This window comes from Camelus dromedarius, chromosome 2 (assembly GCF_036321535.1).
Source record: "Camelus dromedarius isolate mCamDro1 chromosome 2, mCamDro1.pat, whole genome shotgun sequence".
Taxonomy (NCBI): domain Eukaryota; kingdom Metazoa; phylum Chordata; class Mammalia; order Artiodactyla; family Camelidae; genus Camelus; species Camelus dromedarius.
The window spans coordinates 75,413,966-75,427,197 of NC_087437.1; the positions used below are offsets into that span (position 1 = coordinate 75,413,966).

Sequence of the window (13,232 nt, forward strand, 5' to 3'; positions counted from 1 at the left end):
CTCAAAACATTTGATAACGGGCGGCTATTTATAAGTTTTAGACCTTGTGAAGGTTTTATACTCTATGACTATGTTATAAAGTAATTTAAAACATGGATACATGTAACTCCTCACAAATACATGCAGATAGATTTGTTTTGCTTGTTTTGGAGCTAAATATTTATCTCACCAATGTAACTATTACTCAGAATAATTATAGAACTTTTCCCTGATAATTAGCTTCTGAGACATTTTGAACCAAATAAGAAAACCAGTCTCACTGGTTTATGGATGTGCTTTCAGACACAATATTAATCTCCAAGCAATTATCTATCATATTCACCAGATTCGTCTTCAAATGACACTTGAATTTATGCAAAAAAAAATTTCAATCTGTCCAAAAGATAAATTTCTTAACTTGATCATTAAAAAAATACTCCAAAGATTATTTTTGAAGAAATGTTTCAGAAATGTTTTGTTCAATGACAGTATTATTTGGAATAAAGGTATTGGATCCCAAGATAACCAGTTGGAAGGGGATCACGATTACCTGGATATGGACATCATAATAACTTTTTCAGCATCGTCTCTGTCACAACTCATCTACAGAACTGATAGCCGTACTTATTTGGTATGAGCTAGAAATTAGCTTCCCCTAAGCAATCATACTCTTATTTAATGGGAAGGAAAAGACATTCTAAAACAGATTTTATCCTTTTCTTCTCCTGCCCTAACCTATGCCTAATTATTTAAGGTGATGTTAATGAACATTATTTTACTGTGCTGCCCCACAATGATGCTATAAAGATTTGTATAGCTATTTGCCCTTATTCTGAAAGAGTTTTTGGCTCTGAGAGCTCTTATCACTACTTTTTAGTTTGGTCTAATTCTGCTTCTAATGATATCAGATTCCTATTCAATTTCTTAGTCCCATTCCTCTACCAACTTTAATTTGTTACTTCAAATGTCCTGCTACTTGAAATCACCTTCAGGCTAAGAAACCAAGTAACCAGGTGTGTCAGAATTGTGTATAAAATTAAATTGATACTGTTTCTTATGAGTTAGCTGCTTGAACTTGGAGATACTTAGTCTATTGATCGGATTTTTGCCCAAGTTTTCCCTAGTTTAGATTGTCAGGTAAACAAAATCCAGATGAGTGAGGTAGCATACATAAAATTTATCATATTGTTTTTTATAAACTCTCTTTAAATTTTTTTCTTGTTATATGAAAGATGTTTTCTATTCCCTTGGAAAGTGCTCTTTATTAAATTTCCCCTTCATAATTAAATGAGCTTGCTTACCACCAAAGGCTGGGAGATGGGGAGGAACTGCACATTTTGATTCTGGTCTTAATACTGGTTTGGAGCAGATCACTTGATTTCTGTGTATTCTATCTTCTTTAACTAGAAAATGGGAACCAGAAATGTTGTTGTTGTTCTTGGTTGTGAGAAATTTTTTTAAAGGTACAGTAAAGCTCTTGAATATAAAATATGCTACAAGTGCTTAGTGAAAGTCAAAATTCTGTATTGCTACAGATTCAGATACAGGATTTGAAAGAGGAACTGGAGGCTGAAAGGACCACTCGAGCCAAGGGAGAGAGGGAGAGAGCTGACCTCACCCAAGAGCTGGAAGACTTGAATGAGAGGCTGGAGGAGGCAGGAGGGGCCAGTTTGGCTCAGCTGGAGATAACTAAGAAACAAGAAGCAAAATTCCAGAAGCTTCGCCGAGACATGGAAGAGGCCACACTGCACTTTGAGGCAACTTCTGCTTCTTTGAGAAAGAGACATGCAGACAGCCTGGCTGAGCTGGAGAGCCAGGTAGAACATCTCCAACAGGTCAAGCAGACGTTGGAAAAAGACAAGAGTGACTTGCAGCTCGAAGTGAATGACCTCCTGACCCACATTGAGCAGACAGCCAGAGCTAAGGTAATACACATTGCCAAGCACTCCTTGAGGATTTAGAACATGGAAGCAGTCAGAGGAGGGAAAGGAAAAGAAAACTAAACCAGGCTGGGGACTCAAGGTTATTTGCTAGTGGGGCTGTAGTGCTTCTCTCATGAAGGACGACTTTGAGTTGGGAGCATCTCTTAGGAAAGGCTCAGGTGCTTGGAGTCTGTCTGAAGGAATGGTGGCACACACAGTCTTGCGGGGAGGAGGGAATTTTTTCTCCTTTATGTTCTTTAGCATCTCTTTAATGGGCCAGTGCTAGAAGAAAGTTTATCTCATGTTCTTTCTTCACTGAGTCCATTAATCTCTATACTGCCAGCTCTTATCTCAAATGATTAGCATCAGATCACAGGTAAGGGCCATCCTACCTTCTAGCAGATGAGAGGAGGCTTGCTGAGGTCAAGGAGAGCAAAGAGCTGGTGCCAAGTTCTCCTCATGAGCAGAATTTGTAATCATCTGGGAAAGAGATAAACCAACAATAAAGCTTGACCTTCATTGATGGTGGCCATAAAAATGTAGAATTTCTTCAAATACTAAGTGGCTCTGAAAATATTTAGCGTTAATTTCCTTTAAAGACCACATTGAGTAGAAAGAAACACAACGACCCTGCTCTTCTCTCTCCTCTTTCTCTCCATTACCCCTGCCATCCCACCTCCAACTGTCTTAAAATATGAATCTAGTGAGGACTTAGGTCCTCTCTTCCTCCATCTCTTCTGTGTTCTGCATTTTGTATGGATTCTGTCTTCAACTCAGCAATGAAAACATTCTCACTCTATGCCCTGAAGGCTTCAGTTTTCTTCCTCAGCCCCATGGAGCCCTGGAAGACCTTACTCTCTCCATACTCTTGGCCTTTCTTTTATCCTCAGGAACTCTTCTGTTTCTGTACATTTTAGTAGGAAGTCATAAAATCATAAAATCAAACTGTTGATAGGTTCACCATAAATCCATACTAGTTAGGTGTGAATTTTATAGTGTCTGACTTCCTCTAGAATTTCATTGCTTCTTAGAAATTTTTTATTCCTCTAACTCACTTTCTTTTATTTAAAAAGAGAAACAAAATCTTCAGATTCTATCCTGCCTTTCTGAATCCATGCTTTTAATAAATGTTAAGACCTAAATGACAAGATCAAGACCATTCATTATAATTTCTCTCTTCACTTTATAAGTTATTCACTCAATCCATGTCTTTCCTCCTTGTTCCAAAGAATAAAATATTCTACAGCATAATCATTATTCACCCATTCCAGAAGACAAACAAAAAACCATGATAAAAGACTTTTCTTCAGATATTAAGGATGGTATTTTGAGAGAAAAGCAAAGTCTGTCCAAATCTATCTTAATCTGATTTCTTGACCAAAGAGTGATGTTCAGTCATCTATTGATATATCACTCCAAAACCTTGTAGCTTAGAACAACATTTTATTATTATCTCTCTTGGTTCTGTGGGTTGACAGGCTTAACTCAGATGGCAATTGAGACTAGAATCAGCTGAAGGTTTAATCACTCATGTATCTGGCTCCTGGGCTGAGATATTTAGAACTGTTGGGGGCTGGTTGGAAATCTCTCTCTCCATGTGATCTCTCCATGTGACTAGCTTGGGTTTCCTAAGGAGTTGGACTTCTCACATGGCAACTCAAGGCACTAAAAGCAAGTATTCCAGGAGACCAAAGCAGAAGCTGCAAAGATTCTCGTGAAGGAGGCTTACAAAGCAGTGGAGTGATTCTGTGTGACTCCCAGCAGTGCTGAGTCACAGAGGTAGGGGTCTACACATGGGTGCAAGTACGGAGACGGTGGCTCATTGGTGGGCCGCCTTTAGAGACTAGCTCCCACACATAGGTGTATACCTCACTACCTCCTTACTCCTTTAACCCCTGCAAAGTCTTTTCATTCCTCTGATTATCTTAAAAGTATTTTCTTGATATGTTCTTTCAAAGATCAGTAATATCTCCCTTTCCTCAAATTAGAATGTCTAAAACCAAACTTATCACCTTCTCCTGAAGCTGACACATCTCCTGTGGACATTTTTGTCACCAGCACACTCTTTCTACCCAAAGCCTGTCATTGATTACTTGTTTCCTCTTGTGTTCTTTTCTGTCTGATCAGTTATTAACAGTAGGTCAATTTTGCACTGTCTTGTAACTTTTCGTGTCATTCCCACTCACCCGTAGGACTTTCATTATCTTTTGACTGGACTACTGCAGTGGTTTCCTAAATTATCTTTCTTTTTGCTACTAGTCTGTCTTTTTTCCAATCTATTTTATATAGTACCCATATGAATATTTCGAGACATGGCTTTATTGAATCACGTCCCTGCTTCAAAGTGAACTCCAAACTTCCACCCTTCAAGGAACCATCTGGCCTGTAATCTGACTCCCTTGCCCTGCCAATTTTAGATTTCATTACTTTGTTTCCCGAACCTTCCACTTACCCAAGCTAGAATGCTTGCCTTCTACCAAATATCCATTTTTCCACCAATATGCCTTTTTCAACCTAAACCATCTCCCTGGAGTGCTCAAGTTCAACTTCCCTTATGAAAATGTTATTTGTTTCTGAATTCCTTTTTTAAAAATATATTTTTATTGAAGTAGAGTCAGTTTACAATGTGTCAATTTCTAGTGTACAGCACAGTGCTTCAGTCATATAGAAACATACATATATTCGTTTTCATATTCTTTTTCATGTAAGTTACTATAAGATAATTGAATATAGTTCCCTGTGCTATACAGTATAAACTTACTGTTTATTTATTTTATATATATTAGTTAGTATCTGCAAATCTCTAACTCCCAATTTATTCCTTCCTACACTCTTCCCCGCTGGTGACCATAAGTTTGTTTCCTATGTCTGTGAGTCTGTTTCTGTTTTGTAAATAAGTTGGTTTGTGTTTTTGTTTTGGTTTTTTTTTTAGATTCCACATATAAGTGATATCATATGGTATTTTTCTTTTTCTTTCTGACTTAATTCACCTAGAATGACATTCTCCAGGTCCATCCATGTTGCTGCAAATGGCATTATTTTATTATTTTTTATGGCTGAGTAGTATTCCATCATCCAAAAGTCTACAAATGATAAATGCTGGAGAGGCTGTGGATAAAAGGGAACCCTGGTACATTGTTGATGGGAATGTAGTTTGGTACAGCCGTTACGGAAAATAGTATGGAGATTCCTCAAAAGACTAGAAATAGACTTACCATATGATCCAGCAATCCCATTCCTGGGCATATATCCAGAGGGAACCTTAATTCAAAAAGATACATGCACCCCAATGTTTATAGCAGCATTATTTACAATAGCCAAGACATGGGAACAACCTAAATGTCCATCAACAGATGACTGGATAAAGAAGCTTTATACAATGTTTCTGAATTCTTGTAGCACTTTTGGGGTCCCCCTTGTCCTGCTGCCTTGTGTAGTCTTTTTACTCTATTTAAATAGACAACATCTCTAAGGCAGAAACTAGGTCTTTTCTTACTCATGTTTACTACATGCTTTCTGTAACCTATACACTCAGTTACTAGCATTGATTTTTACATATGCCTCTTGGGATTTCTGTGGCTTACAGGTTCACTGATTTGTCCAAGGTTACAAAATCTGCATGACAGAGATGGGCCTCAGCTCCAATCCTGTGTATGTCTGTGGGCAACCACATTCTGCTGCTGCCTTACATATTTGTTGGTGGGATCAGCTGATTCTGTTCACTCTCATAGGCAGATCCATTATGCTGAACTTTTTCTTAAATTGTTTACTTCATCTTTTCCTGAATTATAATGCCAGAAATGCCAATACTCAGTGGGACAGTGGAAACCGAAGCATTTTCTAAAGCATATTACGCTGACAGAGAGGCCCAGGGCAATTTAGAAGTTTGAGGCAATCTCACAATTATCTTGATTATTTTGAATTCCCATTGGTTTCTGAGTTTCTATGAGAGAGCGATTTTATGCATCATTTTAAGAACCAGTTTTAGGATGAATGTACATTATTCCATTAACTTCTTCCTTCCTGGTGTCAAACTTTTGTGTCTATCTTTACACTTAAATTTGAAGTTCTTTTGCAGGTACCACTCTTTTGCCGTAACCCTGCACAAGCCACCTTTAGACAAACAATCTCATTGTCTCTTGAAGATCCAGCTTATGAAAACACTTGTTCAATTAAAAACACTCTACCAGTGTTAACAGTGCCCATGTATCTCTACCATTTAAGCTGTGTCTAAAGGCAAGTGCCTTGGCCCAGCTGGGCTTTCCCACACAGGCTTCTCTTGAAAACTGGGCGTTTTATGGCTCCTTCAACTTGCCATTTCCATACCACTGACTGAGTTGTCTTATAGAGATCTGTTTTCTTTCACCCTCAGCAAACAGGTGTGTAGTAGAGCATACTTAGGGCCACACACAGAGTAGCATTTCTCACATCTGGTCGTGTTCCTCCTGGCCCAGTTAATGGGTCATTTATTATTGGAGACAACATAAAATAAAGGTGGTTCACACAGTCATCACATCTTTGTCCAGTTTCCTCGGGGACCCAGGATTCATGACAATTTGAGCTAACTAGGACATTGTCAGTGAATCTTTAGTGGTTCCTTTATTACTTCATACAACAGATGCTTATGCATCTAGTATCTAGTGTATGGCTTTTTTAAAATTTGCATCTGCACAGGCAATTATCAGTTCAAACCCTAATTCCAACACATACTAGCTGTGTGAATTGGGACCAAGTATTTAGCCTCTTTGACTCCATTTTCTCATTTATAAAACAGAGCCAACCTGAATTCTCAAGGAATATGGTGAGGAAAACAATGAGTGTGCCAACTTTGACTGTCAAATTAGTTTCAGAAATGAGAGCAAACATATTCAACATTCAAAACATTGGAAATTACAGACCGTCTAAAACCTGTTACACTTGTCGCCACTATAGCTTCTAGTAGCAAGTGGAGAGGGTGGGTAATTGAGTGTGCCTGGCAGTTGACATCAGTGCTGCAGCCTACATGATGCTGATGACATTGTACAAAAAGCTGATCACTGAATCTCTGCCAGGTCTGGTTTCATAACCAGCACCAAGCCTGGGTGTGCTGTGGAACATCCGTGAGTAGAACTACATGACATTGCTTGCCAGTCTCCACATGGGTAGGGGCCGAATCTGCCTCTTCACTTGTTTGCTAATCAGCGGATAATATCCTGACCAAGTGAAAAATTATTCGGGGGTTGGGGTTTATGAGGAGAGCTTGAATGTGACCTCTAAGTAAACCTCAGTGGGGATGTTGGCCAACCTCTCTTCTAAAGTTTGCAATAATTTGAGTGTCTTAGACATTTATTAAGTGCCTGTTTTTTGTCAAGCACTTCATTTGGCCTTGTGGATAGAAGATGTAATCTAGTAGTGTTTCATAAGGAGTTTAAAATATTCATTAGTGTAAGCTTAAAGAGAACAACCTTCAACACAGCCTAGGCTCCAGCTAGAGATCACCAAAGTATTTGCTGATACAGTTTTCCAGAGGACCAAATCTGGCATCATCTTTGAAATGTTTCTGGTCCTTGGCCATTGCTACATCATAAAAATTAGTTTAACATTGAAACTATGAGATTTACCACCAGATTTCACAGTTTTCATCATTTCCTAGGAATGATATTGATGTGATCTTTTCTTTGTCTTCTATTTCCATAGCACTCATTCTTTGCAGAGACAAAAGCTTCACAGGGTTGTTGTTTGGATTGAGATTTAATACAGGTAAAGAGCAAAACACAAAATCAGCTATGTAAAAATCTGGATGACAAAAATCTGGATGTGACAAAAGTCTGGATGATTAGATTAGTGACCTAAACCAGGGAGCAGTACAAAGGCCAATGGTACATCCTTTTCTTCAAGCATGAACAACCAATTCTGAGAAGTTGGAGTTTGGGATTGAAGTGTTCACCCAGCAGGGTAATCATGAGCCTGGAGTCCTAGTGATCGGGAGGGTCCAGCTGTTTGGAAAGTTCAGATTTCTATTACTGTGCTATTGCAGCTCAGACCCATCCACTCTCTCCTATTCTTCTTGCTCAGCCTTGTGGATTTCCTTCCCTCTTCCTCCAGACCCTCCCATCTTTCCTTTCCCTTCCCTCTGAACCTACCCCCTTGTGGATTGAGTGCCTAGCATGTGCTCGGAATAGGCACTAGGGATATAATCTGTAGTTAAATGGAATCTTTACCCTCATGATACTTATATCTAGTGAGAGAGAAAGATGATTAATTATATGATGTAATGTCAGGGCGTGACTATATACTTCATCAGTGTTTGAGATGTTTCCTTCTTCAGAGAAACAAAGAATCCCGGAGAAGTTCCCAATGCCCAGAAAGTTGGGTTTCTTCATTAACATCTATAATCTGAAAAGTTTGGGCCTTTCTGGGTCCAAGACCCTGAGTTTATTGTGCCTATGTAGGTTAGGAGACATGGTCTCTCCGTGCTGGCTGTGGCTTTCAGGGCAGAAGAGAGCACATGGTCCTAGGAGCCACCTTCCCCTCTGTCCTCATGCAGCTAGTTCAGCATGGCCTTTATAAGTCATATTCAACCCTTCCTTCTCAATTCAAAGGCTAGTGCCGAGAAGCTCTGTGGTCTGCATGAAGAACGCTTGAATGAAGCAAATGCAAAGCTAGAAGAAGTGACTCAGTTGGCAAATGACCTGACAGCACAGAAGACAAAGCTCCGGAGTGAGAATGGTAAGTAAACTCTCATTGCTGCCTCACTGAGGAGGCTCAGTCGCAGCCGACACGTGGAGAGACAAACGAGCTGATGAACTCATCACTGAGCCTGAGTGGGCGCTGAAAGATTCTGGGGGAGGAATGAGGCACTGATGGACCCTTGTCCACAGACATGCCCTTGTCTGGGAAGGATCCCCTCTATACCAGTTTGGGAGGCCCTGCCTATTTGTCTCCCATAAAGGGGAAAAGTAATATGCAGTTGGCTGAAGAACTCGCAAGATCAAAGGATGGTAGGGGCTGTCCACACAGCTACAAGACATGCGTCTGTCACATCTATCTCATTGAAATAGGCATTATTTCTAATTTTCACCAATGGACCCACACCTCTTATTTATATTCAGTAAAAGCCATAGTCTGGACAATGGTCTCCCAGGGCCCCATGATTGGGCCCCGTTATCTCTCTGACCTCTTCTTCTACTTCCCCTTCTCTCATTCTGCCTTGGTCACATGGACCTCTTTGCTGTGTTTTGAACATACCAGGCATATTCTCACCCTCGAGTCTTCTGCCTCCTATTTCCTCTACCTAAAATAATGCCCTATTAATTTTGTGAAGACTTGAAGATGGGGGTTAATCAAAGGGATATCGGGGGGAAGTCAGGATGGGCCTTGTTGAGAAGTGCTCTCAACCAGTTTTCTCCCTGTGTTTCTGTTTTCATAGTATTTAATACCTTCAAACAAACTATCTGCTTGACCTAATAAATAAGTTTATTTGTCTTGTCTCCATCTGCCGAAGTGTAATAAGCTACACAAGGGCAAGGGTCTTTGCCTTGTTCACGTCAATCTTGAGGAACAATGCCAGCCACTTACTGGTGCTCCACAAACATGTGGTAAATAAAAGTAGAAAAATGTTCCATGGCTTCCTCTCAACTATCAACCACTATTGATAGTGGGTTATTTTTTTCCTGTCTTTTACATGATGGCAATCTATTTAGGGTTTTTCTTTTGCAATTTGTCATGAGTTATCTTGTATCTCAGATTCTCAGTCATTTATGATGGCTGTTCCAATCCATCAAGGAGATGGACTGTGGTTGACTTCACCTTGCCCTGTAACTTGTTTCTCTGCTATGAATAGCATGTGGCTAGCTGTTTGTAATTAGAATTATTTTTTATAATGTATTTCCCAGTGATGGAATTCCTAGGCCAATGAAAATAAAGTATCTTGATACCCAGAGGCACTCACTTTGAAAAGAGAATGAAGACCATTTGAACTGCATAATCATCCTTCTGCTCATGGACACCTCTGTTTCTAGATGCTAAACCTAGAGTCAAAGCTAAATTAAAATGAACTGGTAAGACTACAAACCTGGTAATCTAAAGGGAAAGTGTTCTTTCAGGTTCTGGCAGGGACACTAAGTAGGACTCTTCTCATGCTGGTGACAGGGGTGTGACACTTGGCCTCATTACAAAATCCCCAATTTGATCTTCTGTTCCATTTAGGGTACAGTCTGCATGTGGTGCAGTCCGGATACGAGGCTGCTAAATTCGTGTATGTCTGGCCCTGCAGGAGGTGCTGTATACAATTTGTTTTGATAGGCATTGCCTACCTCCCCCTAGTTACTGGCATTAATTTTCTACTTACTTTTTTGATGAGGAAATTGGTAGGTGAGTGAAATGAAAGTGGATCTGGGATGATAATTCTGCTTAGGATGCAGGACCTTTTACTTCCTCTTTTAATTCTTAGCTTTACCTTTTAGCTTTTGTATGAATTAAATTTTAAGTATATATCTATCCAAACCTCTCCTCCTCTTACAAGGCCTATGCTCCAGACTTTTTGCTGCTTTTTTTTTGCTACTATCACCAGTTTCTTTCTCATGCCCTTTCCTGTCCACTGCTTTCAAAGGAGACTTATAGTAAATGTGATCAATTAAGCCATGTTAAGTGGGTCCTAGATCTATAAAGTATATAATATGTTAGTCTTAACCCCCCTAATACATTGATATTTTTTCAGAATACTTTTAAATATGATCTTATCCCCCAGAGCTTCTCAAATTTGGGTCCATGGAATCCCAGCAGTCACCAAGACTTTTTCAGGGGACCTCAAAGGTTAGAGCTATTTCATTATAATACTAAACCACTGTTTGCTTTTTAAATTCTTTTGCTGCTGTTATTGATGGTGCAAAAACAATGACACTTCAAAACGCGGGAGCCTTTATCACAAGCAAGGCGGTACACCGCACTGTGCTATTAATCATTGTATTCACTGATACATACTCACAGTCACAAAGTCAGTTTTACTTAAGAATGTCCTTAATGAAACAGTAAAATTTGATTATATAACATATCAATCCCAAGTGTATATCTTCTTAATATTCTGTGTGACAAAACAAAAAGTATGCATAAAACACTTCTGTTTCATACTGAAGTAGGATGTGTGATTGTTTAAGTTCTGAGCTGAACTAGCAGGTTTTTTTTTTTCAGGGAGCATAGTATTTACTTAAAAGAATATTTGACAAACGATGCTTATTCAGATACAGATATTTGGCAGATATTTTCTCAAAAATGAACAAAGTGAGCCTGTCACTACAAGGAAAGCAACTGACAATATTTGTTACCAATAATAAAAGTGGAGATTTTAGGTAAAAATTAGATTTCAGAAAACACATAAATGCCATTGTGAACTTGATGGCCCTCAATTCTTGAAGGCTTTTTTTCCCTTATTATTTTTTTTTATAGAAGTATAGTTGACATACAATATAATACTAGTTTCAGGTGTACAACCTAGTGATTCAACATTGATTTACATTACAAATTGATAACCACAATAAATCTGATAACCATCTGTCACTATATGAAGTTATTTTGGTACCAATGACTATATTCCCTATGCTGTACATCATATCCCCCATGACTTATTTATTTTATAATTGGAAGTTTGTATCTTTTAATCCCTTTCACCTATTTCATCTAACCCTCAACTCCTTCCCCTCTAGTGACCACTAGTTTGCTCTCTGTATGTATGAGTTTGTTTCTGTGTTGTTTTGTTTGTCTGTTTCTTTTTAGATTCCACATATAAGAGAAATCATATAGTATTTGTATTTTTCTAACTTATTTAGCATATTACCCTCTAGGTCTGTCCATGTTACTACAAATGACATGACTTCATTATTTTTCATGACTGAATACTAGTCTATTGGATATATATATCACATCTTCTTTATTCATTCATCTATTGAAAGACACTAAGATTGCTTCTATATATTGACTATTATAAATAATGCTGCTATGAACATAGTGGTGCACATATGTTTATGAGTTAGTGTTTTCATTTTCTTCCAGTAAATATTCAGAAGTGGAACTGATGAATATCAGTGAGAGATGGTATCTCATTGTGGTTTTAATTTGCATTTCCCTGATGATTAGTGACATTGAGCATCTTTTCATGTGCATGTCTTCTTTGGGAAAAAAAAAAGTTTATTCAAGTCTTCTGCCCAGTTTTAAATCAGATTACTTTATTGACATTGACTTGTGTGAATTCTTTGTATATTTTAGATATTAACCACTTAGCAGATACAGCATTTGCAAATATCTTCTCCCATTCAGTAGGTTGTCTTTTCATTTTGTCAATGGTTTCTTTTGCTATGCAAAAGTTTTTAGTTTGATTGGGTCTCATTAGTTCATTTTTGCCTTTGTTTCCCTGGCTTGAGGAAACAGATTCCCCAAAATATTGCTGAGGCCAGTGTCAAAAAATACACAAGTCTATGTTTTCATCTAGGAGTTTTATAGTTTCGGGTCTTACATTTAAGTCTTTAGTTTATTTTGAATTTATTTTTGTGCCTGGTGTGAGAAAATAGTCCACTTTGATTTTTCTGCATTTAACTGTCCAATTTTCCCAATACCATTTATTGAAGACTGCTTCTTCCACACTGTATGTTTTTGGCTCCTCAGTTGTAAATTAATTGTCCATCTAAGCACAGGTTTATTTCTGGACTCTCTCTTCTGTTCCATTGATCTATGTTTTTGTGCCAGTATCATAAAGTTATGATTACTCTAGCTTTGTGGTATAGTTTGAAATCAGGGAGTGTGATACTGCCAGCTTTGTTCTTTCTCATGATTGCTTTGGCTATTCTGGGTCTTCTATGGTTCCGCATAAGTTTTAGGGTTATTCTAGTTTTGTGAAAAATGCCAAAAATGTTGCATTGAATCTATAGATTGTTTTGGGTAGTAATATTTCAACAATATTTATTCTTCCAATCTATGAACACAGAATATCTTTCCATTTACTTTTATCATCTTCAGTTTCTTTCATCAATGTCTTACAGTTTTCAAGTACAGGATCTTTCACTTCCTTGGTTAAATTAAATCCAAGTATTTTATTATTTTTGATGCAGTTGTAAATTGAATTGTTTTCTTCATTTCTCTTTCTGGTAGTATGTTACTAGTGTACAGAAATGCAGCTGATTCTGCATATTGATTTGGTATCCCACAACTTTATTGAATTCATTTATTAGTTATAATAGTTTTTTCATGGAGTCTTCAGGGTTTTCTATGTATAGTATCATATTGTCTATAAATAGTGATGAGTTTTTTCTTACTTTCCAATTTAGATGTCTTTTATCTCTTTTTCTTGTCTGATTGCTGTGG

The 13,232-nt window shown here is 38.1% G+C and overlaps 1 protein-coding gene across 1 annotated transcript in view; it reads left to right on the plus strand.

The window, feature by feature from the left end:
- Nucleotides 1-13,232, plus strand: part of MYH15 (myosin heavy chain 15) — a 139,282-nt gene that overhangs the window by 79,826 nt on the left and 46,224 nt on the right. Inside the window, exons 27-28 of the mRNA XM_064495687.1 lie at nucleotides 1,515-1,904; nucleotides 8,483-8,609. Of these exons, the coding sequence (XP_064351757.1) occupies nucleotides 1,515-1,904; nucleotides 8,483-8,609 (517 nt within the window). The remainder of the gene's footprint in view (nucleotides 1-1,514; nucleotides 1,905-8,482; nucleotides 8,610-13,232) is intronic.